The following is a 24,446-nucleotide window of genomic DNA, read 5'->3' on the forward strand; positions in this document are numbered from 1 at the left end:
TACACACAAGTATTCTTTTATTAATTAATATACAAAAATACTCAGTCTTTTAAAAATATTATATATACAAATTGCCAGACAGAGAGAGAAAAAGAAACTCTGTCATGTGATATGCACATGTTATGTTTTACAAATATAAGAATTGTAACTGCATACCGAGTAATTGTCCTCTGGTATTGACTCGCAATCATCGTGAACGTTAGACATTGCACTCTCATTAGGCTTAGTTCCCTTAACACGACACTTGTTTCTAGGCATACCAGACGTGATGCATAACTCTAGTAAGGCCCATTCTTCCGTGGAAATCAGCGAACCTTCTTCACTGAGGGAACTTGCTGAACTATGGCGCGAAGACACCGTGTTAGATTTCACTGTGTTGTGATTTTTGCACGAGTAATCGTCGTCGTTTTGGATTCTGTTACAAATCGGCACGCATTTCACATCGCGAGATCGCATATACAGACTGTCAACGAAATTACCGTTTTGACTTTCCGTACGACGAAGCGGCGACCTTCGAGCACAATGCGGCGAGTTGTTTATCCTGTCGCGCGTACCGTTATCACAATTTTTTAATGTCTGACCGGAGGTCTGTGCTATATTACTGCTTGATGCTTTCCCGGGGAAGTGGTTAAAATTGCCGGATACGTTTCTGGCAAAACGCACATCCGTCGTGTTGATATTCACAGATTTATACAACGATGGTGAATATAGCGCGGCATTCCTGGGAGAATGAGACTTGTTCGCAAAGTAGGAAGCCGAAGGGTTGGAAAAGTTGCCTGTAACTTTCGAAGGTGGTTCGGATTTTTTGGCTGTGGATGTCATTGCTGCAGACGGCATGGAATTTAATGCCTGAAAATTAATTTATATCATCATACAGTGTATATATACAATATCAAATATTAGAACATTTATTCTAAGTATGATATAGAATATCCCAAGTGTAAAACAGAAAAGTGTTCTTTTTTAGTGTAGTCTTTAATGTATTCGTTATTTAATATCTGTCAAGAAATGCTTTTGTGTATACCTTATTATTTATACATAAATAACTTACTTTTGGCATACCAGACCTAATACATTGTGCTAACATGATATCTTCTTCTTCTTCAGAAAGTCCGACATTGTCTTCGAAAGGTAAGAGTTTCTTTGCTATACTTTTCTTTTGCTCCACGTATCTTGGCTGAAAAAATGATGAAGTGGAGGGCAGCTGTATATTCATCGTTGTAGAATTTTCTGCTGTTTGTGCTAACGGCGAACCAATTGACGGTGATAATCTGAACCTTGCCTAAAAAATAAACAGTCTGATAAAAAATATAATCAATAATTAATTACTGTATGTAGTATAGAACATTCGGTATAAACGGATGCAAATATTAATTTTTCAGTTCTAAAACAATAACCTTTGGCATTGCAGACTGTATACACTCCGTCAAAATTGCATCATCGTCTGAATGATTCAAGCTATCGTCTGAAAATTCATCTGGATGTCTCAATGACGCACTACCTGGTGATTTGGGACTCAATATAGAGTTTTTATTTCCATTATTTGTATCAACGGGTGAAGACGATGGTGTACCGCATATGTTAAACTTATGCGATAATGTTTCCGATTTTTTATCGAACAGAATGCCATTTGTTGGAGGTGGAGTTATCTGTCTTGCCTATGAAATAAAAATTATGATAAACAGGCTAGTTTCAACAATGTAATTTTTTTGCCTGTTACGTATACACACGCGTGACACTTTTTAAATTATATCTTTAAATGTCAACGCGAGATATTTTTTGAGCAGATTCTATGGCTAGATTAAATATTGTAAAAAGAAAAAAGATAATTTATAATGAGACTCTGATTCTATATATACGCTTTAGTTTATAAAAGACTGATAAAAAAGTGAAATGAGATTGTAGTATGAGGGAACCCATCTTGAAAATAATAAGTAAATATATAAAATACAATAACTAATTGAAAAAGTTAATACCTTAGGTATGCCCGATTGAATACATTCATCTAATATTTTCTCATCTTCGCCCGAAAGATTGGAATTTTCATCAAACAAGTCATTTCTGTGGCAATTGATTTCGGCTGATTTGTCTTGCTCACACACAATCTTCTCCTCATCCTCCTGTACACTTGGCATTGAGAGAGCAGACAGATTGGATTGAGATCCCACTGGAGAGATATCTGCGGGCGTATCCTCCGTACAATACACATGTACGGTGTCTGAAGCAACAATTTCCATTGCAGTCCTATTCTTCGAAGTACCAACAGGTGTCTTGACTGGAGTCGCGGGTGATTCCAATCTGCTTGGGATAGACGTTCTCTGATATGGCACTAAGATGCTCGTTGACTCTGATTGTACAGATTTCTGAGAGTTCAGAGACTGTCTATATCTGTGTAAATACATTTGTAAATATTTTATTTTAAATTATCTAATATAAATTCTTTTTCTATAGTATATTACCTGTTAGTTTGCATTCCCATGTTAATACAAGCAGCCAACATATCCTCGTCATCTTCATCGCCGTCACTTACTTGTTCCTCTTTCACGTTGTTCTCTGGACTATTTATTTTCATATTAAGCATCTCTTTTTCAAGTACATGAACATCTTTCTCATTTGTATCAAATACTCCTTCCATTATGCAATACGTCTTGGTGTCATTAGGTATTTTGACTTCGTCATCAATTGTAAGAGAACTTAGACTGGTTGCACTAGAAAATTCAATTGGCGTTGATTCTTCCTTGAAAGTGGCAATGTCATCTTCAAAAACACTATTCCTCGTGACATTCGGTTTAGAAAATACTGCAACAGATATGAAATTTAAATTTATATTAATATTATTATCATCATCATCGTCGTATTGGTGATTAATAGTATTGCCTACATAAATGTCGGACTGATGGTCTTACTGCTTCTTCTTGTATTTTTGATATAAATTCTGCATTCTGAGTTTTATGATTACGTGGACTGGGTAAAACTGTTTGTGTGGGTGAATCAGGCAGTTCACTGGGTGAGACTACACCACTGGTTCTACGGCTGAGAAAATAATAAATAAAAATGGCATTATTTTATGTATTACAATTGAAGAATCAAAATTGTATTAAGTAAACAAAATTTAAAATATTTCCTAAGAAGTAGTAATCTTGGAAATAAAATACAATGATAATATACTATCATAATATTAATGCTTAATATAAATTCTGTATTTTAGATGTAAGTTTTACATTTTCAAAGAGAACTTACCTAAAGTCACTGATCACAGAACTACGATCGTCATGTATAGAATATTGTTCAAAACCACTCAACGAACCAAGCGAACTACAGCGTGAAAACATTAAAGGAGTTTCTTCCGCATAGTAATCTTGGCCACCAAATGTCACCATTTTTCCTGTAACATATGGATATCTTGTTGTGCCAACATATTATACTTAATACACATTTGTTAAAATTATATATAGAAACGTACTATTATATTTTTATTGTCAATTTAATATGGGATACAAACCTTCTTTGTCTAACACACGTGGGCTATTCTTATTTTCAAAAGAATTATCGCTCACCGATGACAACTCGATTTGATTGCTATTCAACCTCACACTGTGATCATTATTTTCCAACTCTTCCTTATTCACAGGAGGAGGTGAATCTTCTTTCAATATAACTTCCGTGCTATTATTCTGAGGAGTCATCGCGCTACTCAGAGAACTAAGCGAATTGGCACGCGAGAAGCCACGAGACGTTTCTTCTTCTTCATAATAATTTACTATCTTCTCTGGAGTTACTTGGCCAGGATTAAGAACCGCGATATCCTTTGAATTGTCTTCTTCAAGCTCTTTCGTTTGTGGACCATCTTGCTCGTCGCACGTAAGAGCTTCGGTCTGTTCGACGAAGGACGTGGATATCTTGCTGGCTACTTGGTTCGTCTTTTTTGGCACCTTCTTCACAAGTACGTTCTCTTTTATATCTTCAACTCGAAGATCCGACATGGAAGTAGCTGTGGAAAAGTTAAAGGGAGTCTCATATGGCGTTCCCTCTGTGCAATAAGTCTTGACGGTATCTTCTTGTTCGCTGCCAGCAAAGTACTCATTGTTCTGCTTCTCTTCTTCGTCAGTGTCGTCCTCAGCGTATCGCAGGCTATAATCCGTAGGCTGATCAAGATCGGTTTCCGCATAGTCGCCAAACAGGTCCACCTTGTTGTCGCGCTCGTCGAACTCCTCTTTCGCGACGCGGCTCGTTTGCGATTCATCGGCCAGGCGTTGATTCTGCGGCACAGCATTTCTCTCGACATATTTCTTGCTATAATCGACCGGTTGATCGTTCACGTCCTCGTCGTATGTCTCCGCGCCATTCATGTCCATACTGGCGGCAGATCTCTAACAGCGAGACTAGTCGAGATGCATCGTGTTGAGTCTCCTAAAAGAAAGCGATCACAAAGATAACTTGTAGCATTTTGCGACTAGCAGCGTCATAACGATTCAGTGACAAGTGACAAAATATCGAATTTTCGACAACATTATTATAACCATTGACATTCTCCATTCAATTTCCCTAACACATTTCTGCATTAAAAAGTTTATACCACCCTCGTTAAAAGCGTACATTGTTATAAATGAGCACATAACAGGACAGATGCCACAAAAATAGCCCGAGCGTCTCTCATCAATAATGTCAGATTCAGGTGGATTCAGGTACATACACACTTGCGATGCTTGAGGAAGCTAAAGTAAATAAAAGAGAGAGCCAGAGAGGCAGAGGGCAGAGGATAATGACTGGCGCTGGCGAGTGGCGCGACGCGCGACTGGCGTGTTTCTTTCTTGTTTCTCTTTCTTTGCGCGCCCGCGCAGTGACGTTTGCGAAACGCGAAACTTTCCTCGAGTCTCCAGAAATTCTCTATTCCGTAGCCAATCAACACGTTTGAAAAATTTTTCGCATTCCGTTAAAGACAAAGATTTCGAAAAAGACGCGGCCACTGTTCTTTTTTTAATGTTCTTCAAATCTTGCGCTTTCTATTTGCTTTCTATTTGCTTTCTATTTCGATCTACTTTTACCACTTTTACTATCTACTACCTTCATATTTGAACGTAAACATACTAAAATTTCCTTATCGGATATAGTATCGAGAGACGCAAAGTTATTACTTTGCCGCTGTTTATTTCTACTCGCAGTTATACTTTGGACTTTGGATGCATTTTAATGTATGTAACGATGTTTAGGAAATTGAAAATATAAGAAGGTGCGGTAATGTGAACAGCCTGTTACGCAATAGGATTATGTTTGCGCTAGGGCAACATCCGCAACACACCTAACGTAACGACACGACACGATAACGCGTATGTGGGACGCAGCGGATTGGTCGATTCCTCGCTTAGAAGCTGACGCGATAGGCCGCTCGTGACACGTGCGCGCGTGCCGCTGATTGGCGCGCCGATGGGTGGTCGGGCGGAGGCTCTATCGATTTAAATTTGGTTTGCCGGTGCGCGTGTCAATAGTGGACGCGGAGTCGTCCGAGTCGTAGCCGAGCGCGGGGTTTAGGGTTAATTTCTCTCCGCGGTATTCCAAGCGGGTTGAACAATAAGCTCTTTATCAGCAGCGGATATGTCGGAGCAAGAGAAGCACCGGACGAGCGCGAACAAGCCGATCGAGTTTGAGAGCGTCGTGCCGAAAATCAGGTCAGTTTCGCGTTCGGGCGGTACAGCGGTACTCGCTCCTCCGCTCCACGGGTCGGATTCGCCTCGCCTCACTTGGGCTCACTCGCCTGTCGAGCGTCGAGGGCCAGATGCGCCCCTGTATCGTACATGCGCGAATGCGCGTAATATATATATATACGGGGCACATGGGAATCGTGTCGCACACCGCAATCCGCAATACCGCACACGCGTGACCTAACGCGCCCACGCTGGCCACGCGCGTGCAGCGTGCACCAGCGTGCACTTAATCGCGACCGGCGACCGGCCACACCTCTCGCAGCTGTGTACATACCCTGTGTGCACTTTACGTGTGTAAAAATTCGTGACTCATTGTCGACGTTATGACATGACTCCCCCTCCCCCTCCCCCGCGTCTCGGGTCTAGGCTCGAGTGACATTGTCATGTAATCGTAATGTCGATCGATAAGAGACTTTCCGTGTGCCCCTTTTCTTCCTTCCTTCCTTCCTTATTCTCTCGTTATTTGCGTGAATAATTAACTGCAGGTTCTTTTTTTATCGCTCTATTTTTTTTTGTTATCGGTAGAGACGTTATAGCGGCTCGAGCGGAATAACGGCAAAAGCGGAGGAATGGACGTACGCAAATTTCGAAAAATCGTGAAAACGTACAATTTTTTTACGAACCGCGCTCGACCGAGCCGGGAGCCCTCGGTCACGTGACAAACGTGTGCGCGGCACACAGGCCGAGAGTTTAAAATATTTCGAGACTCGCGCATGTCGCGGGTCGCGAGATATAATTATATTCGGCTTTCGGTCTTTTAGACCACTCACGTCTACGTTGCTGTTGATGTTTAAGGCAGCAGTTGTTAAGATGGAACGGCTGGGGCTACAAGGATTCCGGGTTTCGCGTCAACGACAGGAGCGTGATAGAGTTTATCGGTGACAGGTGAGTTTCGTAAGACCTTTTGTCCCTATACCGTTTTGGAATCTTCACCGATTAACTTTCGATATCAGTTCGATTCCATCGTATCGAGCGTAACTGCTATTAAATGTTGCGTAAAGACAACATTAAGAACGGAAGTGGAGAAATATCGTAATGTAAGTTTAAAATGTACGTTTTTTTTTAAGTTTACCAAATTATGTATTGTGATTTACGATGGTGCGTAAAGATAAGAAACGAGAAAAAAATATTTAGAAGTCATGATTCAAGTATTAATAATGATTCAAATATGACATTCAGTTATACCACTAAATATATAGGAAGAATAAAAAATAAAAGTTTACTACTTAGAGAAGTGCTATTAAAAAGTATAATGAAGATATAAAAGATATTCAAACGTAAAAAATATATTTTATTCGACTCGTATTCGATTCGTCATAATATTTTGTGCGTTTTTTGTCTTCCAAATTACATTGGAAATACATTTCGATTCTCGATTTTTTTAGTAGTTTTGTGACCTTTTTGCTTCTGATTTTTAAGAAATTTCGCTCCCAAGGCTTAAGGCGCGGCAAATGACGCGCGATAGTTTTTTTTTAATTTTTTTACGCATATTTTTTAACCTTTGCGTGCTGACTATATTCAGTCAGACTTGCAACACACAGTTCTGGTTGGAGTAGTAAAATCTCCTCCCTCCCTCTAATTAATAGATTTAATTAGGGCGGAGGGAGGGGATTTTACTGCTCCAAACAGAACTATGGCCAGTATTCATAGTCGGTTCTTACTTTAAGACCGTCTTAAGTTATGTCTTAAGATACCAATACGGCTCTGTAAATGATTAATGACATCTTAAGATCGTACTTAAGACGGTCTTAAATATAAGATTCGACTATAAATACTGGCTTATGTTGCAAATCCGACAATAATGACAATATAGTCGGCGCGCAGTTTCCTAAGATTGGAAAATATGTAAATAATTTGCAAATAACTTTCGCGCCTCATTTACCGGATTTGGCGCTTAATTAGCCCGTTTCGCTCGTATCCGTATAAAGTACAGATTTCGATGAATAAAGGTATCCATAGCATCGAGAGATTTTAGCTTGCTAAATGTATACGTTGAACGTTGAAATTCTTGCGTATTATCTCGTTTTCTTATGTCTATCTACTAGCTAATTATATTTATTCAATTACTGGCAAGCGCGTATCGTTAATGCATGTTGCGATGTCTTATATAGCGTATGTACACCTTTTATTTGCACTTCTCGAGTGATACTTATTAGTATTGCGTTTCGCCAGCGAATCAATTGAAGACTTTGTCTGCATAAATTCCTAAAAAAAAAGGAAAAAACACATGGGAATGGAATTGCCATTAACACTGTAACGATAATTATTTCAAAAAGAAGTTTACCAGAAAAATATGTTAATACTTCGTAATTTTGATAATATTACGTTATCAGAACGTAATTACATTCAAAAGTGTCTAATCGTATTGCGTAACGTAAATAATAAAACAACATATTTTAATGGCATATTTTAGAAGTTAATTAAAGACGAAAATCTCTTAATATGAAAATATCGAAGTCATCATAAATAAAAAAATAGTATTTTAATTTATAATTTCTTAAAAATTATTATTTTTGAAGTCTAGATTTCGTTGAAGTCTAAATTTCTTTTAGCATGATGATGCATTAGTCATTGTAATCGTATGATATCATAAGTAATAGAAGTGATAAGAATTTCATTATCAAAGTTGCTTAGTTTGCGTTATAAGATACGTGATACCAACTGTATTTTGAGCCAGAATTGCAATGTAACATAAAGAATTTAAAACATCTGCTGCTAAAGAATAATTTCAAAACGAATTTCTGCACGAATAGCAAACGTGCAGTTAACGTAAAAAAAAGACGATAATTATGTGATATCTCATCGTCTTTTGAAACAATTATAGATATTTATGATAATTACTGCTTTATCGTCTTTATGTCAATAGCTGATAAAAAGAACTTTTTTAGCCTCGTTGATAAACATATAAATAACTCCAGTCACTTAGTCATCCTAATATAAAGAAGACGAAATAAAAGATCAATATAATTTATTTTTCTAAATGTTTTTTTAAAAGGCTACATCTCTTGAGTCGATACATGACTGTTTGGCTGATGCTGTTCATCTTCAGCGATTAATTATCTCGACTTGCGTTTACTTCCTTCTAAGAGCACGTATTGCGGACAATCGGAAATTGTTCTAGCATGTATTGTAATCTCGTACACGTTTAACTTGATTAGAACATATGCTACGTAAAGGTCAGTTTCCCTGTAAATAGTAGACGTTTGATATATTTTTTAGATATCCCATTGGAAACCGGGAGCTTCCATATTTCACAAAATGGTGCGAAACAACTTTCGATATAATATGGGAAATGAAGAACACGCCTCAAAATTTACCGAAGGACTTTCCAGAACCAATTCTTTCTGCAGAATTGTTAGAAGCGATCAAGGAATTGACGATCGACTATTCAACCAATGGTATCGATCGTCTGTTTCGAGCACACGGTCACACGTTGCGAGAAATTTATCTTTTGAAGTACAGCTCCTTCGAAAGGATACCGGATATTGTCCTGTGGCCCAGTAAGTTGATATTTTTTCATCCTTGCCATAACAACTGCAATAAATAGGCGGAGTTTGATCGGAGTTTGTATACTAATCTATAATATTGGCTTTCAAAAGATATCTATTAACGAGATAATATAATCGTTAAATTTAAAAAAAAATTCATTTTCATATCTTTTTCAAATAGAAAAACAAAAAAATTTATATAAAAAGAAAAAATATTTAAACGAATAGAGATAATCTTCAAATATTCAAACGGTTCCATCTTGAAATAAGTTATTATGATAAACATAAAATGTCTTTTTAGGAACGAAATAACGCACTGGAAATATTTTTCAAATAATCATTAAGAATTGCGATTAAAAAGAATTAAAATAAAACATGTTGTACATATGTATAATATACATATTGTTGTACACAAAACAATTGCGAATAGAAATTTCTTTCGTATGTCAATCTTTTTTTTCTGCAAGCAATAATCAATGTATGTTATTACTCCGCCTATTTAATTGTGTCGTAATGCAATTGTAGAGTGCTACTGGCGATCTTTTGCCATCTTGAATTATAAGTATGTGTCTGATGCGTATTGATATATTTTTTATTTTGTTGAAAATATTTTTTTATTTTGTTGAAAATAGCGATAAATCTATTGTTTATGCTTGTCTTAATAAAATTTACTGTGTAATGAATAATAACATTATTTTTTAATTCAAAGTTTAATTCGAAATTATTTTTTAATACGAAATATCCTTAAAGTCGTGTACGATTAATTTATTTCTGTTCAATTTTAACTAATGCAAGAAATTACGTTAATCAGTTTCACTGATTTTATTTTAAATGTCACATTATTATATAGCCATCTATATACATGATTACATAGATTTTATCAAATATTTTATTCGATGTAATTTCAGTTAGTTTGGATCAGATAATTTCGTTATAAATTCGTAAGATTTTTTGTTGCGCACACATAAAAATTCAAGAAATTCAAATGATCTTCTCGGTGTCATAAAGCGTGTTAAAAACAGCATACTTTGCATACTTTGAAATCCACCGAAATAAATCAATATTGTATGTGACATACGAGTTATAACAAGAATAATAAATAATATATTTCTGCTTAGGTGCTCAAGGTTGGATATTTAACCGAACTAATATGGAAGTCTATCCTTTCACTTTCACATATAGGTGACAAGATTGTCCAGAATTTAAAGCGTAAATTACAGTTACTAAATAGAAATACTTATCTACTAAATTAATAACAAGTGAAAAGTATTGAATTAAGACAGATTACAAAAATTAACTTTATTAAAAGTAAAATTGATATAAATGACTCGCATTTTCCGTGCGCGTGGAATCATATATATATATATATATATATATATATATATATATATATATATATAACAATTTCTCTTGTTATTTTGCGAATAACAAGTGTTAAGATCATTAAAAAATAATTGTTAGTTAATTACATTATTACCGGATTTATATTATAATTGATCAATGATCAAATTTAACCGAAACAGAATATAAATAATATTGATAGAACGATTCAAAGGAAGCGAATAGAGAGCGACAAAATATCAATTAACATAAATCAAAAGCATGTTTTGATCGAGGTCACAGAAAACACTTAATTCATATCTCATTATAGAATATGAATATATAATTATAGAATATACATAAAAATATCTCGTGAATTATTTATTTTTCTATGATCTCATGCTATTATGTATAATGGGCAGAACTTTTTTACATAAGAAAACAGCATGATTCCATTTAAAAAAATGGGAATAGTCCGCTTCTGATAAATCCAAGAATCCTATTTTATGAAAAATTTTCACAATCTTTAAGTACCACAAAAAATGTTGTTACCAATCACTTGTGAGTTATGAATGTCCCTGATAGCTTCTGAGAAAATAACATACTTTGTGTTTCCCATTCTGCATAAGTGCATTTGCTTATGTATATTTATTACTGCGTATGAGTGAAAACGTGTGTTTTGGTTCTTCCTTTCGTGGGAAAATTTTCGCTGTGAGGTGTCCTCTATTAATATTCATACCTACAGAATGCCACGAGGATGTCGTCAAGATTGTCAATATGTGCGCACACTATGGGGTCGTCTGCATACCTTTTGGCGGTGGAACCAGCGTCAGCCGCGCGACGTGTTGTCCTCCGGATGAACGTCGCACGATAATTTCATTAGACACGTCACAAATGAATCGGATATTGTGGATAGATAGGGACAATTTGTTGATATGCTGCGAATCAGGCATAATTGGTCAAGATCTGGAACGATTACTTCGCTCCGAAGGATTTACATGTGGTCACGAGCCCGATTCTTATGAGTTCTCCAGGTACGTGAAGTCTAATATCCGATTAGAGTATGCGTAAAGTCGAGTTTCTCGTTTCTGTACGAATGCATGGTACATCGAGATACATATTGTTAAGATAAATACTTTCTGTTAAATAATAAAATTTGACAAATTTCTTATTACCTAATATTTTCCATATATTTAAATTGCAAACCTTTACACTGACAATTATTTTTTCTATTACCATTCAAATAAAAAATCTAAATTTTTCTATAAAATTAATATATTATATAGACTATTTCTTATCATTTGCCTCAACCCTGGTTAATAAATGGAAACGATTCCTGCTTAATATAAATTTAGTTATAATTTTTTTAAATTTTAATTCACGAATTGAATTTAAATTATAATTTCGTATAAAAGTAATTTTATTTATCAAGATACATAATATGATAAGGTGGGTGTAATAGGTACTTTGAAAAAAGGGTGGTACAAAACACATATTTAGCCATAAAATCACATTAATTAAAAAAAGCTTTTTAGATTACATGCACAATGAATAACAATTAGTAGTGTCTTTCTGCATGCTGCATAATGACATTAGTGAACTTTAAACAGTTATTGCATATATACTTATATCTATATATGTGTATATATATATAGAATACATACATAAATAACATATTTATAGATACATATGCAGTAACTGATATACACATATATATGATAATATTTGCGATGACAAAAAACATACTTTGATTTCGTTTCTTACAGAACTCGATATTGATTTGTCAGCTCACCCCTGGTTTCCATGCACGCATTGCCGCGCGTTAAGTTGCGCATCAAACGCGCGCGTTTGAAAAAAGCACGCATTTGATTGTGTAATCTGTGAAGAGATGCATGTTTGACGCGCGTTATTATAAGTTATTATAATGCGCGGAAACGCGTACAACGGAAACCAGAGATCAGAGTGTGAGCTATTTTAAAATGCATTTAAATGCATAGCATGAAAAGCAAACAAGACTCATTTTTTTCGTACTATACATCGCCATAAAACATATCGCCGCGTACATACACACACACACAATGAAGCGTTAATTTTTTAAATTTAATATTTATATTTGTTATCGCACCAGAAAAACCATAGAACATGATCAATAATATTAGGTTATTTTGTAAATTTGTATATTTTTTTGTAAACGTAAAAAATATTTACATATTTTTACGGTAATTCAGGGTTCAGTTAAAGTACCATAAAAATGTGTCCCGGTTGTAAAGCACAAAATATAAACTATGAAAAGGAATCGAATTATCTTATTTAATTGAAGATAAATAATATTACAATATTTCAAATATAAGATACAAGACATGACTGCAACTTTCAATCAAAATACAAAATGCATCAGTATTCTTGAAAAGTTAAACTAATAAAAGTATATGTAACTTGTATCCTTTGAAATATCTCTATATCTATTTACATATGTATACTTGCATACATAAATATGTAGATATTTCAAAGATTTGCCTCAACCGTATTTGAAACTCAACCCTGACTAATAAAGTAATAAATCAGTATTTAAAAGTTTTTCTTCACATGTGCGAAACAAAATTTCGAACGCACGGAAAGCTGAAAATAGCTTGTCTCGAATAGTTTAGGTGGATGGGTGGCGACTAGGGCAAGCGGCATGAAAAAGAATACGTACGGCAACATTGAGGATTTGGTCGTGCGGATACGAATGGTCACTGGAAGAACAGAGGATCCTGTTATCACTTTGGAAAGAGGTAGTCTGGTACCTCGCGCGTCTTGCGGCCCGGATTTTGATCATATGATACTTGGCAGCGAGGGAACGCTGGGTATTATCACGGAGGTCGTACTAAAGATAAGACCGTTGCCACGAGTGGTGAAATACGGCAGTATTGTGTTCCCACATTTTCTGAGCGGTGTTCACGCGTTACGAGAGGTGCGTATCCTTTGTTGACTTTTACATTAAGCCGACCGGTAAAGGCCGTGCTGCTTTGTTAACACTTGCCCAAAATAAATATCGTGAAAGCCGACGAAAGAAAGCCGACGGCAGCCTTGTACATCCGGTTGCATGGGCAATAAAGGAATAATACGATCCACCTCGTACATCGTACAAGATCGACAAAAGAATGTAATTTCGTTATGAATGTATAGATTGCGAAGGAACGATGTCAACCCGCCAGCATCCGCTTAATGGACAACGAGCAGTTCCAAATGGGGCAAACTCTACGCCCGGAATCTGGTTGGGGCGGCTTGATCCTGCAAGGATTAAAACATATGTACATCACTAGAATAAAGGGTTTCCGATGGGATCAGATATGCGTGGCCACGCTATTGATAGAGGGCGACGTAGCAGCGGATGTTGCGGCTCAGGAACGGAAAATTTACAAGATAGCTGATAAGTACGGTGGGATACCGGCAGGCGAGGCGAACGGTGAACGAGGTTACATGTTAACATTCGTGATAGCGTACATCCGTGACCTTGGACTCGAGTTTAACGTGTTAGCAGAATCGTTCGAGACTTCTGTTTCTTGGAACCGCGCATTATCACTGTGCAGAAATGTTAAGTCTCGCGTGGCCAGGGACTGTAAGGCGTACGGCGTTCGTAAATATTTTATTTCCTGCCGCGTCACGCAGACTTATGACGCGGGTTGTTGCGTGTATTTTTACTTGGCGATTAGCTACGCAGACATGGAGAATCCCGTGGAAACTTACGAGGCCATCGAGCATGCGGCGCGAGAGGAGATACTCGCCAATGGAGGATCGCTCTCCCATCATCATGGAGTAGGTAAAATACGCGCGCCGTTTTATCCCGAAGCCGTCGGGGAAGTGGGTGTTTCGCTTTATCGAGCGACTAAGGCGCACTTGGATCCGCATAATATATTCGCAACGGGTAATATGGTTTCAGGGAATAAATCCAAATTGTGAATTAAAAGCCGTACGTGCGACATAGTGGGGAATCTATAGAGCTATTTCGTATACTCCGTTAGTGCCGATATCTTAAATCATTGAAAAGTTTGATTGTAGCAAATTGATGTGATCTCGTATACCTTCGACCAAAAGTTACAATATCTCATCAACTTGCCATTAAGATTGTTCCATGTGATGTTTTCTAATGAAGAATTCGATTTTCTCATTATAATGGCGAATGCACGTAGATAGCAACTGATATTGTTGTTTGCTGATTCGTAATGATATAGAGAAAAAAAAGAGACTAGTATAATATACATTATAAATAATTATGCACCGTGGCGTCGTTTGGTACAAATGCGGAATTGTAATTGTATATATCGGCATTTTTATAAATTATTATAACTAAACAAAACACACGTTTACCTTACGCACAGATACCTTAATTTATCTCTACTTACTATCAACTATAGGTTATTTGAGTTTAGGTACGATGATAATGTCATTTTCCTTATTGTTAAGAATTAACAACTTGTGTTCCATTGTAACAGGGCTAGATTTGTTAACTCTTAATCAGGCGTAGTTTTTATTATTAATACGTAAATTACGTAAGTGATCACTTTTGGCCATTGGGAATATGCTACAATTACTGGAACTATACGCAACCAAGAGTTAACAACCGGATCTGATTTCTACAATTTCTTCTTCATTTGATATCATGTGCCAACATTGAGCTACGCGAAGAACTTGCCGAGCTCTAAATCTACGTTGAATGATTGATTTATCGAGGTACTGGTAAGCTTACTGGCTATCAGCCTTCAGAGTAGACAGAAATGAGTCGAGATCGTATTCGTCGTCGTATTGCTGCTGTTCCCAGAGTTCGGGTAGGATATCTAGCACAGAACGGCTAATTCCCGGTAGGCCAGGAAGTTTTGAAACAGTGTCCTCTTGGTGATCCGTCCTCTTCTCCTTTCCGTTATCCAATGAAAATAGATCTAACAACTAAAGAAATTACATTGATTATACATCATGTGAGTTTTGGTAGTAAAGTTCAGTATCCAAAGTTCAGTATTAATTGTTTAATTACTTGATCAGTAGCCATAGTTTCCAAAGAGGCGTTCTCCGTTGATATTATCGTATTCGCAGTGAGAAGCTTGAATTTTTGTAGTCCCATGATTTTTTCTTCCACTGTCGATCTAGTAATCAAACGATATACGTTGACTACTTTCTTCTGGCCTATACGATGCGCGCGGTCCATTGCTTGGAGATCTTTCATGGGGTTCCAATCGTGCTCCACGAATATGACGGTGTCTGCTCCCGTCAAATTTAATCCAAGACCACCGACTTGAGTAGTCAATAGAAGAACATCTATCGATGGATCAGCATTAAAACGCGCCACGACAGAGTGCCTCTGCGCCGCCGGTACACTACCATCCAGACGAAGATACGTTACTGTCGGCAGATGCGTGCGAAGTAAATCTTCTTCGACAATGTCCAGCATTGCTTTCAACTGACAGAAAATTAGAGCGCGATGCTGGCTGACTAATTGCTGTTCCTGAGAATGGGCGCTTTCCGTGGTAAGACTTATGGCGACGGAGAATTTGCGAGTTTGTTGCGGTTGCCCAATGCCACAATCTAATAGCAGTTGCTTCAATGCAAGCAACTTGGCGCCGTGCTCGATTTCTGCCAGAGTGCTTTGTTGCTGTTTCAACATATCGCATACCTGAAAATATTAGAAAAATTGTATAGGGTGATGAAAATCATATTACAGCTATTACAGTTTAAAAACTTAAGCAATGGAAAAAAAATTGAGAAATGTAACACTGAGACAAGATTATATTTCTTTCTTTCTTTAAATATTTTGTTCCTATATATATTTAAACATTTTTGTTTTTGAATACGTACTGTTCGATACAGTGGATGCCCTTGACTTAGCACTAATTTTGGATGATTGCACACATTACGCAGATAGCGTAGCGCCTCGAACACGTGACTACTTTGAGAATCGTTCGAAGACGAGGAGCTGTTGGTGAGGGCCGAATGACGAGTGCGGAAATCCTCGTAAAGTATGCGTTGTAAAGGCGATAAATCGCAGTAATAATCTTGCGTGATTTTAGGTGGTAAATCTTGCAGCACATCTTCCTTGTTTCGTCTTAATAAGAATGGCAATACCTGTAATCAATTTCTGATTATCCTGAAGTATTACCGTAATATAACTCTAACTGCAACGACAACGAGAACCTGTGACACGCAAATTACCTGTCTGTGCAGAGCTTCCATAGCTAAGGCACCAGCTTCTTGGTCCTTCGGTCCTGCTTTCGGCTCTCTGCAGGCCAAGATGGGACGGGAATATTTAGCGGCAAATTGTTTCTCGCTGCCGAGGAAGCCTGGCATCAGAAAGTCAAATAGAGACCACAACTCGAGCACGTCGTTCTGTACAGGTGTACCAGATAATATGAGCCTGTGATTCGCGTGCAATCGTTTCGTGGCTTTGGCGCTTTTCGTTTTGCAGTTCTTTATTATATGGCCTTCATCGAGCACACAGTAATTCCATTGATGTGTTTCGAAAAATTCGATGTCTTTTCGTACAATGTCATAACTGGCAACTACGAGTTTGTGATGTGGTACCCGGGGACGCAATTTCTCACGGTCTTGCGGTGTACCAGCATACTGAATGACCGACAAATCCTTTGCCTTGAAGAATTTCTCAGCTTCGTATACCCAATGACCGGTAAGAGTTGGTGGACATATTACGAGACTGGTAGGTGCCTGTGGATTGCGATGATGGTCCAACGCCAGAATACAAAGTGTCTGTAATGTTTTTCCGAGACCCATGTCGTCACACAGAACTCCATGAAGATGATAACGATTCAAAAAATTGAGCCAATTCAAACCCTGTTGTTGATAGGAACGTAATTCCGCGGCTACGGGAATCGGTAGCTCCGTATCAGCAATATTACGAGGATTTAAAAGTTGATCCAAGAACTTTCTCTCTTGTGCCTTTTCTTGCCTGTGATATGATATTACATGAGCATCATTGAACTCGAGTGTCGATAGTGCGAGTTTTCGATAATATACACAATTGGTGAATAAATTGGCGATATGCCTTGCTGGAATATCTTGAGTATTAATCAATATTAATTAAATCTTATAGCTTGCTTAATCTGTCAGTGAATTCAGTATTTTTGAAAACGATGATACAATACCCGCGCGGTACACTATAATCGCGGCGCAAGTGCGATCATTGATGTTCAACATTCAATAATTGTTATTGCGCTGCCAATGTTCGTTTTCTCTTTTCCAATTTTGTCTATTAATTTAAATTTCAATTTGATAGGTATCGAACAGATATTTTTGTAACTACTATTTGTAATCGTTATTTATGAAAACTGAAATAATTTTCAAGGAATATCATCGCCATCGCATACACCAAATGTACCTATTATCGAACATTATAAATATAATCTTGCATGAATAACGTACACTAGGTCTGGTGGGTCCGAAATTGCGCCAGGATCTAGCGGTAATAGTTGCACAAGCGTAGCGAATGTCGCGCTACAAACGAGTCTTACAGATTGATTTTGATCGCTCATACGTCCTAATAAGGGTACCATAAAGAGTACAGCATATGGCACCACGTGTACACCTAAGCTCTCGACGATACAAGTTAGAGCTTCTGCAGCTCCTTGACGTACGGAATCGACTTCGTTCGGTGCCACTATGCCTGAAGAACATTTCTTCTCACTGCCAGTTGTGTCTAAGAGTGGTATAACGCTGCGTATTATGTGTACCATTGTCTGAAAGAAACTATTCTTAGTCCATTTGATCTTCTATCATTATTAATATGGATCTGATAAAGCTTATTACCTTTTCTGTATTTAAAGTAGCTAAAGTCGCTATACATCGCGAGGCCATATGCCTAACGGCTTTGTACGGATGTGCCAATAGACTGCACAAACGTGGCAGACATTCTAACGCAGGTGGTAACAGAGACTTAGCTAAACTCGGCACCATGATCTCTAATACTTGTAAGCCGAAAATTAATTGATTTCCTTCCTCTTCTTGTATATTATCTTGTTTGGTTGCGTCCTTTAGTGTGTTCGGTAAAATCAAATCCCACAGTTGAGGTAAGCGATCAGGTAATTGAGAACCGAAGAGAGTAGCTTTAAGAATATGGAAATATTTTAAAATATAGCTTACATATGTATTATAGATCGTTCTCATAAAATTTAATTATATACAATTACTTGAAATTTAATCGATTCCCTTGTCTTTTTTTTTAACTAGTCAGAGCAAACATTTAATTAAGCATTAATTAATTTTGATTAATGCACATCGGGACGCGATCTCTTTAAGTATTAACTCTTTAAGAATGTACCTATAGCTGTTAATGCCATTGTAGCTCCACGCCGGCGCGTTCTAGCGGCTTTGGCTTCCGGTTCTTCGCAAGCGAGTAACTCCTCAATAGGAATGTCAGTCGTCGGTGGCCTACCAGGGCCTCTACCGCTGCCGAGTCCACTACCTGCACCTCGGTTATATGCTATTCTCTCGGCATGTTTTTGCCTGTTATTCAAAGTGAGTATTCCATCAAAAATTTCAACGTCACCGGCGCAACATACCCGTGGTGTGAACTCAACATCAGAACATAGGAATGTACATAGATTGGCAGAAATCTGTAACAGATGATTATTTAATAACATCTTGCACCATAGAAAGGATATTCGATAGTTTTCGAGATACTCATATTCGTTTTTTTCCTCATGATCTTGTGTATTTTATATACGAACCTTTGCGTTCGGAGATGGTTTTCTATCGACACAGAGCTCGACCAAATGAGACAAATGTTTTGCAGCCAATTTTTGCAATTCTTCGTTTTCCTCGCGCTTTATAGCTTCCATTAGCGGTTTTACTAACGGATTAAGTGGCTGAGGAGATTGAGGAAGAATATGTAACATCGTAGCGGCACCAGCGAGCGCAGCCATTGACATGATATGCAACGACTGTTGTTGTGCTGCCGTTGTAGTTGCTCCGACATCTAACGCTCGTCTTCTCTCCTCTAAGCTTTCCATTAATTTAGGTTTCAATTTAATAGCCATTGAACCGCTGTTAATATTTCCACCTCCACCTGCGTTTGCTCCCACAGTGCAAAGGGTGGAAATTGTTTTTCCAGCAAGTGTAGCGATCTGATCAAGAGTCATCACACCAGACGAATCCACTTCAACTGGTACCATAAGTTTATAATGTTTTAAAGTCGCGATATAATCTCGGCTTTCATGCAGCAGTCTCGTGAAGGAAGCCGCTATCTCGTCATAGTACATACATTCGTTTAAACAAACCAATAATCTGTCACTAAAAAAGGAAAAAACAAAAAACATCTTGTTTTAGTAATTTAGGTAAATGAAATATTCCTTGTTTTAATAGAAGTTATTTTTCGTACCTGAGAATGTCTGGTATCGCGGGTATCTTTAGTGGATCCACAGTCGCCCAATGAGACATTGTAAGCCCCACAACGGTACGTTGCAGAGCCGATCGCGAATTTAGATGTGCCAATAGCACCTTAGCATAACAAAGCGCTGGACTAGGTACGTCTGGTGGATAAATGACACCTGGTGCAGGTTGTACAACATAGTGCGACAGCAATCCTAACATACGAGACGCTCTGCAACGAGCCTGTACCACGTTTGCCTTTCGTACATTCAATGCCACCGTTTCAATCCCACCAATATACATTTTTAGTTCGGATAATGATTTTGCACTTGTATTAATATTACTGTTTCCGCCATTAGTATCTGATTGCCCGTCGCAATGGGCAATCGTTTGATTATTCTTCGTGCCTTTAATAACATTAGCAACTGTCATTAACAAATTTGGATTGAATGGCACATGTTCCGGTTGCATGGCGAGACAAAGCCACGTACTGACGTGAGGGCACGCCGCATGTAACAATAATTCGAGATCACTCTGCACGACTAGATTTTCCCAGACACGTTCGGCCACGTCTTGTATCACGCTAATATGTTCGATTAGCACGCATTGAAACACATGCCTCAATGCTTCCTGTAAAACTAATCCGCCACCCTCGCCCCATCGCTCCTTCTTGTTTTCGCTGCACGTGCTGTCGTTTCCAGTTAAAGTTTGCAGTGTTTGCAGCGTGGCTTTACGTACACTTGAACTTGAATGGCTGAGGAATGGCCATAAACGTGGTAATACCTAAGCAAAATTCAACTGTTATTCGAAAACATTTAAATATGTGTATGTCCCGAAATAATAAAAATATTGCTGCATTACCTGCGATAATGGTTGGGGTGTTAAGCAAGCATGTGCCGCTGGTAATGAGAGTATCGCAGCCAAAAGACCCATAAAAGTGTTACAAGCCGCAGCCAAGTCATCTTGTTCTTTTAATAATTGCCAAAGACGTATTACGATAATCTCCAGTTCTGTTGATTTCAATAATCGTGGAAGAGCATGCGCTACTGGTATAAGCGCACTCGCGGCGGCTGCACCTACGTCGTCGACAGGATCGGACAGTCCTTGCATAATAGCGGGAAACACTTTTGGCAATACCTCATCCAGTAAATCGTCTCGCACGGCTAATAAATATTTTAAAGCAAGAAATGCACCGTGTCTCGCTTCCCATTCGTTGTGCTCCAATAGTTTGAGAATTACAGAAAGTATTCCATGAAAAACACCATGCGTATCTTTGGCATTTGGACCACTGGGTACCAATAGGAAAAGCGACCCCAACGCTTGAGCACACGTTTCACGTACTGGCGCAACAACTTGATCAGATACGAAATCTCCAAATCGATCGAGCCCTAATACGCACAACAATCGTAAGGCAGCGTCAATCACCCATTCGTAATGGCTCTCTTGCATCTCTTCCAAGGTTTGACCCATGGTTTTGCCCGCTCCTATAAATTCAAGCTCATTTAGCGTTTAACATTTAATATTACCCAGAGAAATATGTATTACTACAGATTTTTACATACCTTTACCGTGAAGTCTTATGAGTTCCCGTAAAGCTGTCGCGGCTCCATGACGTACTTCCCATTTTTGACTAAATAAATCCTGACAAAGACTTTCCGCGAAGGATTCTAAAGGCCAATCTACGACGGAATCTGGCCAGCATCCAGTACCATCTGGCACTCCGCTTACTTGCTCGTTGGATAAGCCGCACTTTGATCCAGTATCTGATGAGATCGCGTCCTCTAATATCATTTTTTTGGTCGGTGGTTCACCAATGTTATTTAATGGAGATTGAACATTCATTGAATTTGAATGGTCATCATTAGCGCGATGATCATCCGGTTCACGCGATCGTTGTTTCGTCACTGACTGACGCGCCTGAATTGTTAATATATAAATAATTCATATCTTCGTTGCAAAATTGCAAAATTTGCAAGTAAAATACATGAAGCATATAAAGCGATTCTAAACATTTTATAAATTTTTAACGCTTGCGTTAAAAATTCAAATAAAAAAAGGAAACATTGATTATAATAAAATAAAAGCTTGAAAATGGCGTAATACTTTGCGTTTCGCTCTATTCATTTCTCTTCTGCTCAATCCTGCTGGTTGTTTCAAAGTTTCGTCGACAGGTACAGTAGCAGTTTGCGTCATACGTGGCGCCTGTACTGGGGTAAGATCCTCGACGGTAAATAAATCATCGACGCCTATCAAACGTGGATGAAAGCCTAGTTTTGCAGCTAATTTTTCTTGCTGACTGGGAAATGACAATTGCTCCCCCTCTGATATAGTTAGGTCGTATTCGGTGCCCTCAGATCCAGTAAGATGTGAACTACGAGCTAGAACTCTGCTCATATCAAAAGATTCTAAATTCAATTTGGTAGTAGTCCTGCGTTTAATCGCTTCTGGTTCATCTGTTAATTCAAAACAGCCATATATCGTATAATTGGATTTTCAAAAAGATATAAAAGTTATTTAACGAGGTATTAATATTACCTGTGGAGACTTCTTTCTTAATTGATTGTGGGTCCCAAGGTGGAACTTGAGCAAGTATAGCTTGCACAGCATGGGCCGCCGATATTCGAGTATCCCATTGTGGAGATTTTAACAAAGTAGAGACTCTCGCTAATAAATGATGTAGATCATGAGGATGTAATCTCTGCGCTTCTCCCAACTGCTGCGCAGCTGCCCTTTTGGTAACTGCGTTTGTTCCGGTCTCCAATAATATGAATAGTCTGTCCAATCTAAAAGTTAAAATGTGACATATAACGTACTGGTAGAAAATGAAAAAAATTTTTTTAAGTATTTGTTTAGAATGTATCTTTCAAAATATAAATGTATATTTTTTTTTATATGTGTATAACTGTGTTTATTAATAGGTTTAAAGCATTGTACAATACTCCACACACGTATCAGAGAAAAAGTACAAATATTTAATTTTATTATACATTTACCTTGACGTCATGGTGACGAACTATATTGCTGAATAGACGACTCGTGAATACCTTAAACCATAAAAACAGAAACAATTATGGTTCGTCTAGCTTGTCTGCTTAGAGAAAGAGTATCTTATAAAACTTTCACGATGATATTCTCGACACGTTACTCCTAATACTTATTAATTCGAACATAAATTAATGACAGTGCTATTACTGGATCTCACACACACACACAGGAACTGACACCGAGCAAACTCTCCTCTGGCATTCTGGAGATCGTTATCTCCGACCGGAAGAGTAAAATTGCGGTAAACAGATAAACGATTATCGGTGGTTGCGAATAGGGAGGACGGTCGAGGGAGGTCGATCTGGAGAGAGACGGAGAATGGGGTGGCGATGACGAAGCGAGGGCGAGGACTGAGGACGCGTCGCTCGACCGCTGGTCGACGCGTCGGTGGACGTCGGTGACGGCGATGGTACCCCAGCGTTACTTCGCGAGTGATCGCATCGCGCGAATACGCGGGAGGAACGCGGGGAAAAGCGCGGAGCTTCGGTTTGAGCGCAATATGGACATAACGAGGCGGTCGGTCGCCGTGGGACGACTGGGCCGCTGGGGACGGCGGACGATCGACGGCGGGTCGCGCGTACCTGCTCTCTGAAAAACCGTTCTGGCTGTCTGGCTCCGGCTTCAACTGACTCGCGTTGCCATTTCCGCATTGCCGGACACGCGAAAGTCACATCACGCCGCGCGTAACGCGAAACTACGCTTACGCTTGTCAAATTTCTCGGAGAGAAACTCATGTTACAAGCATCAAATTTATACTGACAGCCATATTGCTGGGGAACCTGAGTTTTGTCCCCTGGTTTTGCTCTCATTGGCCGGCGGTGCGCATGTCATCCGCCGACCGGCCAATCGCCGCTCTCCCCGTTCAATAATCGCGAGGGATGGCGAGGGCACGCGTTTCCGACTCCGACTCCGAATACTCCGATCCGATCTCCGATCAACTCCGATGCGCGACGCACGAGTCGCACAACGCAGCGCGAAACGCGACAAGTATTTGCTTCGACAGACGTCGTTATCGATTTTTGCAAATTTTTATCAATAAAATAATAAAATAATCTTACCTCTATGTAATTTAATAATAATCAATTCTTTTAGCGTGTAACTAACGCGCGTTGCGTTATTAACTGCATGCAGTTCAATGATTCCGGAATTAATTAGAATTAATGTTTAGAAAGACCAGGTGCGGTCTACTCAATTTAATGGGTTACTAGTAATCAAGAAAATGCACTAAAATGTTAGAATCTAAAAGAAACAGGGAGAGAAAGGAAAATGAAGAATATGAAATATCGAAATATAAGGTTCGTTGATAATGGCTCTAACATTGGTAGCACGTCTAATAATATATTATATACTAAATATTTTTTTTGTGCTGTGCGTTTACATTTCGCGAGATAAAATATGTATGAGCAGATAGTGTATAGAAATCTACTGGAAGAAGGAAAATCCGTTGAAAAAACACAAATATTACATTAATATAGATTACACAATTAATTATATTTACTAAAAGAAGTTAGAACTTTGTTCATATATTTGAAAGCGACGA

At 38.2% G+C, this 24,446-nt stretch overlaps 3 protein-coding genes across 5 annotated transcripts; 1 reads left to right on the plus strand and 2 right to left on the minus strand.

The window, feature by feature from the left end:
• Nucleotides 1-15,380, minus strand: LOC139812169 (adenomatous polyposis coli protein). Of its 3 annotated transcripts, none has more exons than XM_071776815.1 (9): nucleotides 15,240-15,380; nucleotides 3,503-4,410; nucleotides 3,241-3,385; nucleotides 2,882-3,033; nucleotides 2,460-2,799; nucleotides 1,977-2,388; nucleotides 1,398-1,658; nucleotides 1,052-1,282; nucleotides 1-849 (listed from the first exon to the last, which is right to left on the minus strand). In XM_071776815.1, the coding sequence occupies exons 2-9, from the start codon at nucleotides 4,353-4,355 to the stop codon at nucleotides 121-123; spliced, it is 3,123 nt and encodes a 1,040-aa protein (XP_071632916.1). In that variant the 5' UTR covers nucleotides 4,356-4,410; nucleotides 15,240-15,380; the 3' UTR covers nucleotides 1-120. The 3 variants fall into 3 exon arrangements, 2 of the variants coding, with proteins under 2 accessions (XP_071632916.1, XP_071632915.1); XM_071776814.1 differs by lacking the exon at nucleotides 15,240-15,380 and adding an exon at nucleotides 4,597-5,501; XR_011731822.1 differs by lacking the exon at nucleotides 15,240-15,380 and adding an exon at nucleotides 4,597-5,501 and having other exon boundaries at nucleotides 709-849; nucleotides 1,052-1,298.
• Nucleotides 5,489-14,849, plus strand: Agps (alkyldihydroxyacetonephosphate synthase). The gene is made up of 6 exons (XM_071776821.1): nucleotides 5,489-5,666; nucleotides 6,498-6,587; nucleotides 8,922-9,202; nucleotides 11,256-11,544; nucleotides 13,154-13,463; nucleotides 13,679-14,849. Exons 1-6 carry the CDS (start codon nucleotides 5,593-5,595, stop codon nucleotides 14,450-14,452), a joined length of 1,818 nt encoding a protein of 605 aa, XP_071632922.1. The 5' UTR covers nucleotides 5,489-5,592; the 3' UTR covers nucleotides 14,453-14,849.
• Nucleotides 14,779-23,678, minus strand: Hel89b (histone acetyltransferase 1). Its single transcript, XM_071776806.1, has 15 exons — nucleotides 23,488-23,678; nucleotides 22,855-22,905; nucleotides 22,397-22,644; nucleotides 21,965-22,314; nucleotides 21,424-21,778; nucleotides 20,723-21,345; nucleotides 19,872-20,644; nucleotides 19,222-19,783; nucleotides 18,813-19,107; nucleotides 18,302-18,597; nucleotides 17,918-18,231; nucleotides 16,694-17,444; nucleotides 16,340-16,606; nucleotides 15,522-16,157; nucleotides 14,779-15,436 (listed from the first exon to the last, which is right to left on the minus strand). Exons 2-15 carry the CDS (start codon nucleotides 22,863-22,865, stop codon nucleotides 15,236-15,238), a joined length of 5,682 nt encoding a protein of 1,893 aa, XP_071632907.1. The 5' UTR covers nucleotides 22,866-22,905; nucleotides 23,488-23,678; the 3' UTR covers nucleotides 14,779-15,235.
• Between the last annotated feature and the right edge of the window lie 768 nt (nucleotides 23,679-24,446).

This window comes from Temnothorax longispinosus, chromosome 4 (assembly GCF_030848805.1).
Source record: "Temnothorax longispinosus isolate EJ_2023e chromosome 4, Tlon_JGU_v1, whole genome shotgun sequence".
Classification (NCBI taxonomy): domain Eukaryota; kingdom Metazoa; phylum Arthropoda; class Insecta; order Hymenoptera; family Formicidae; genus Temnothorax; species Temnothorax longispinosus.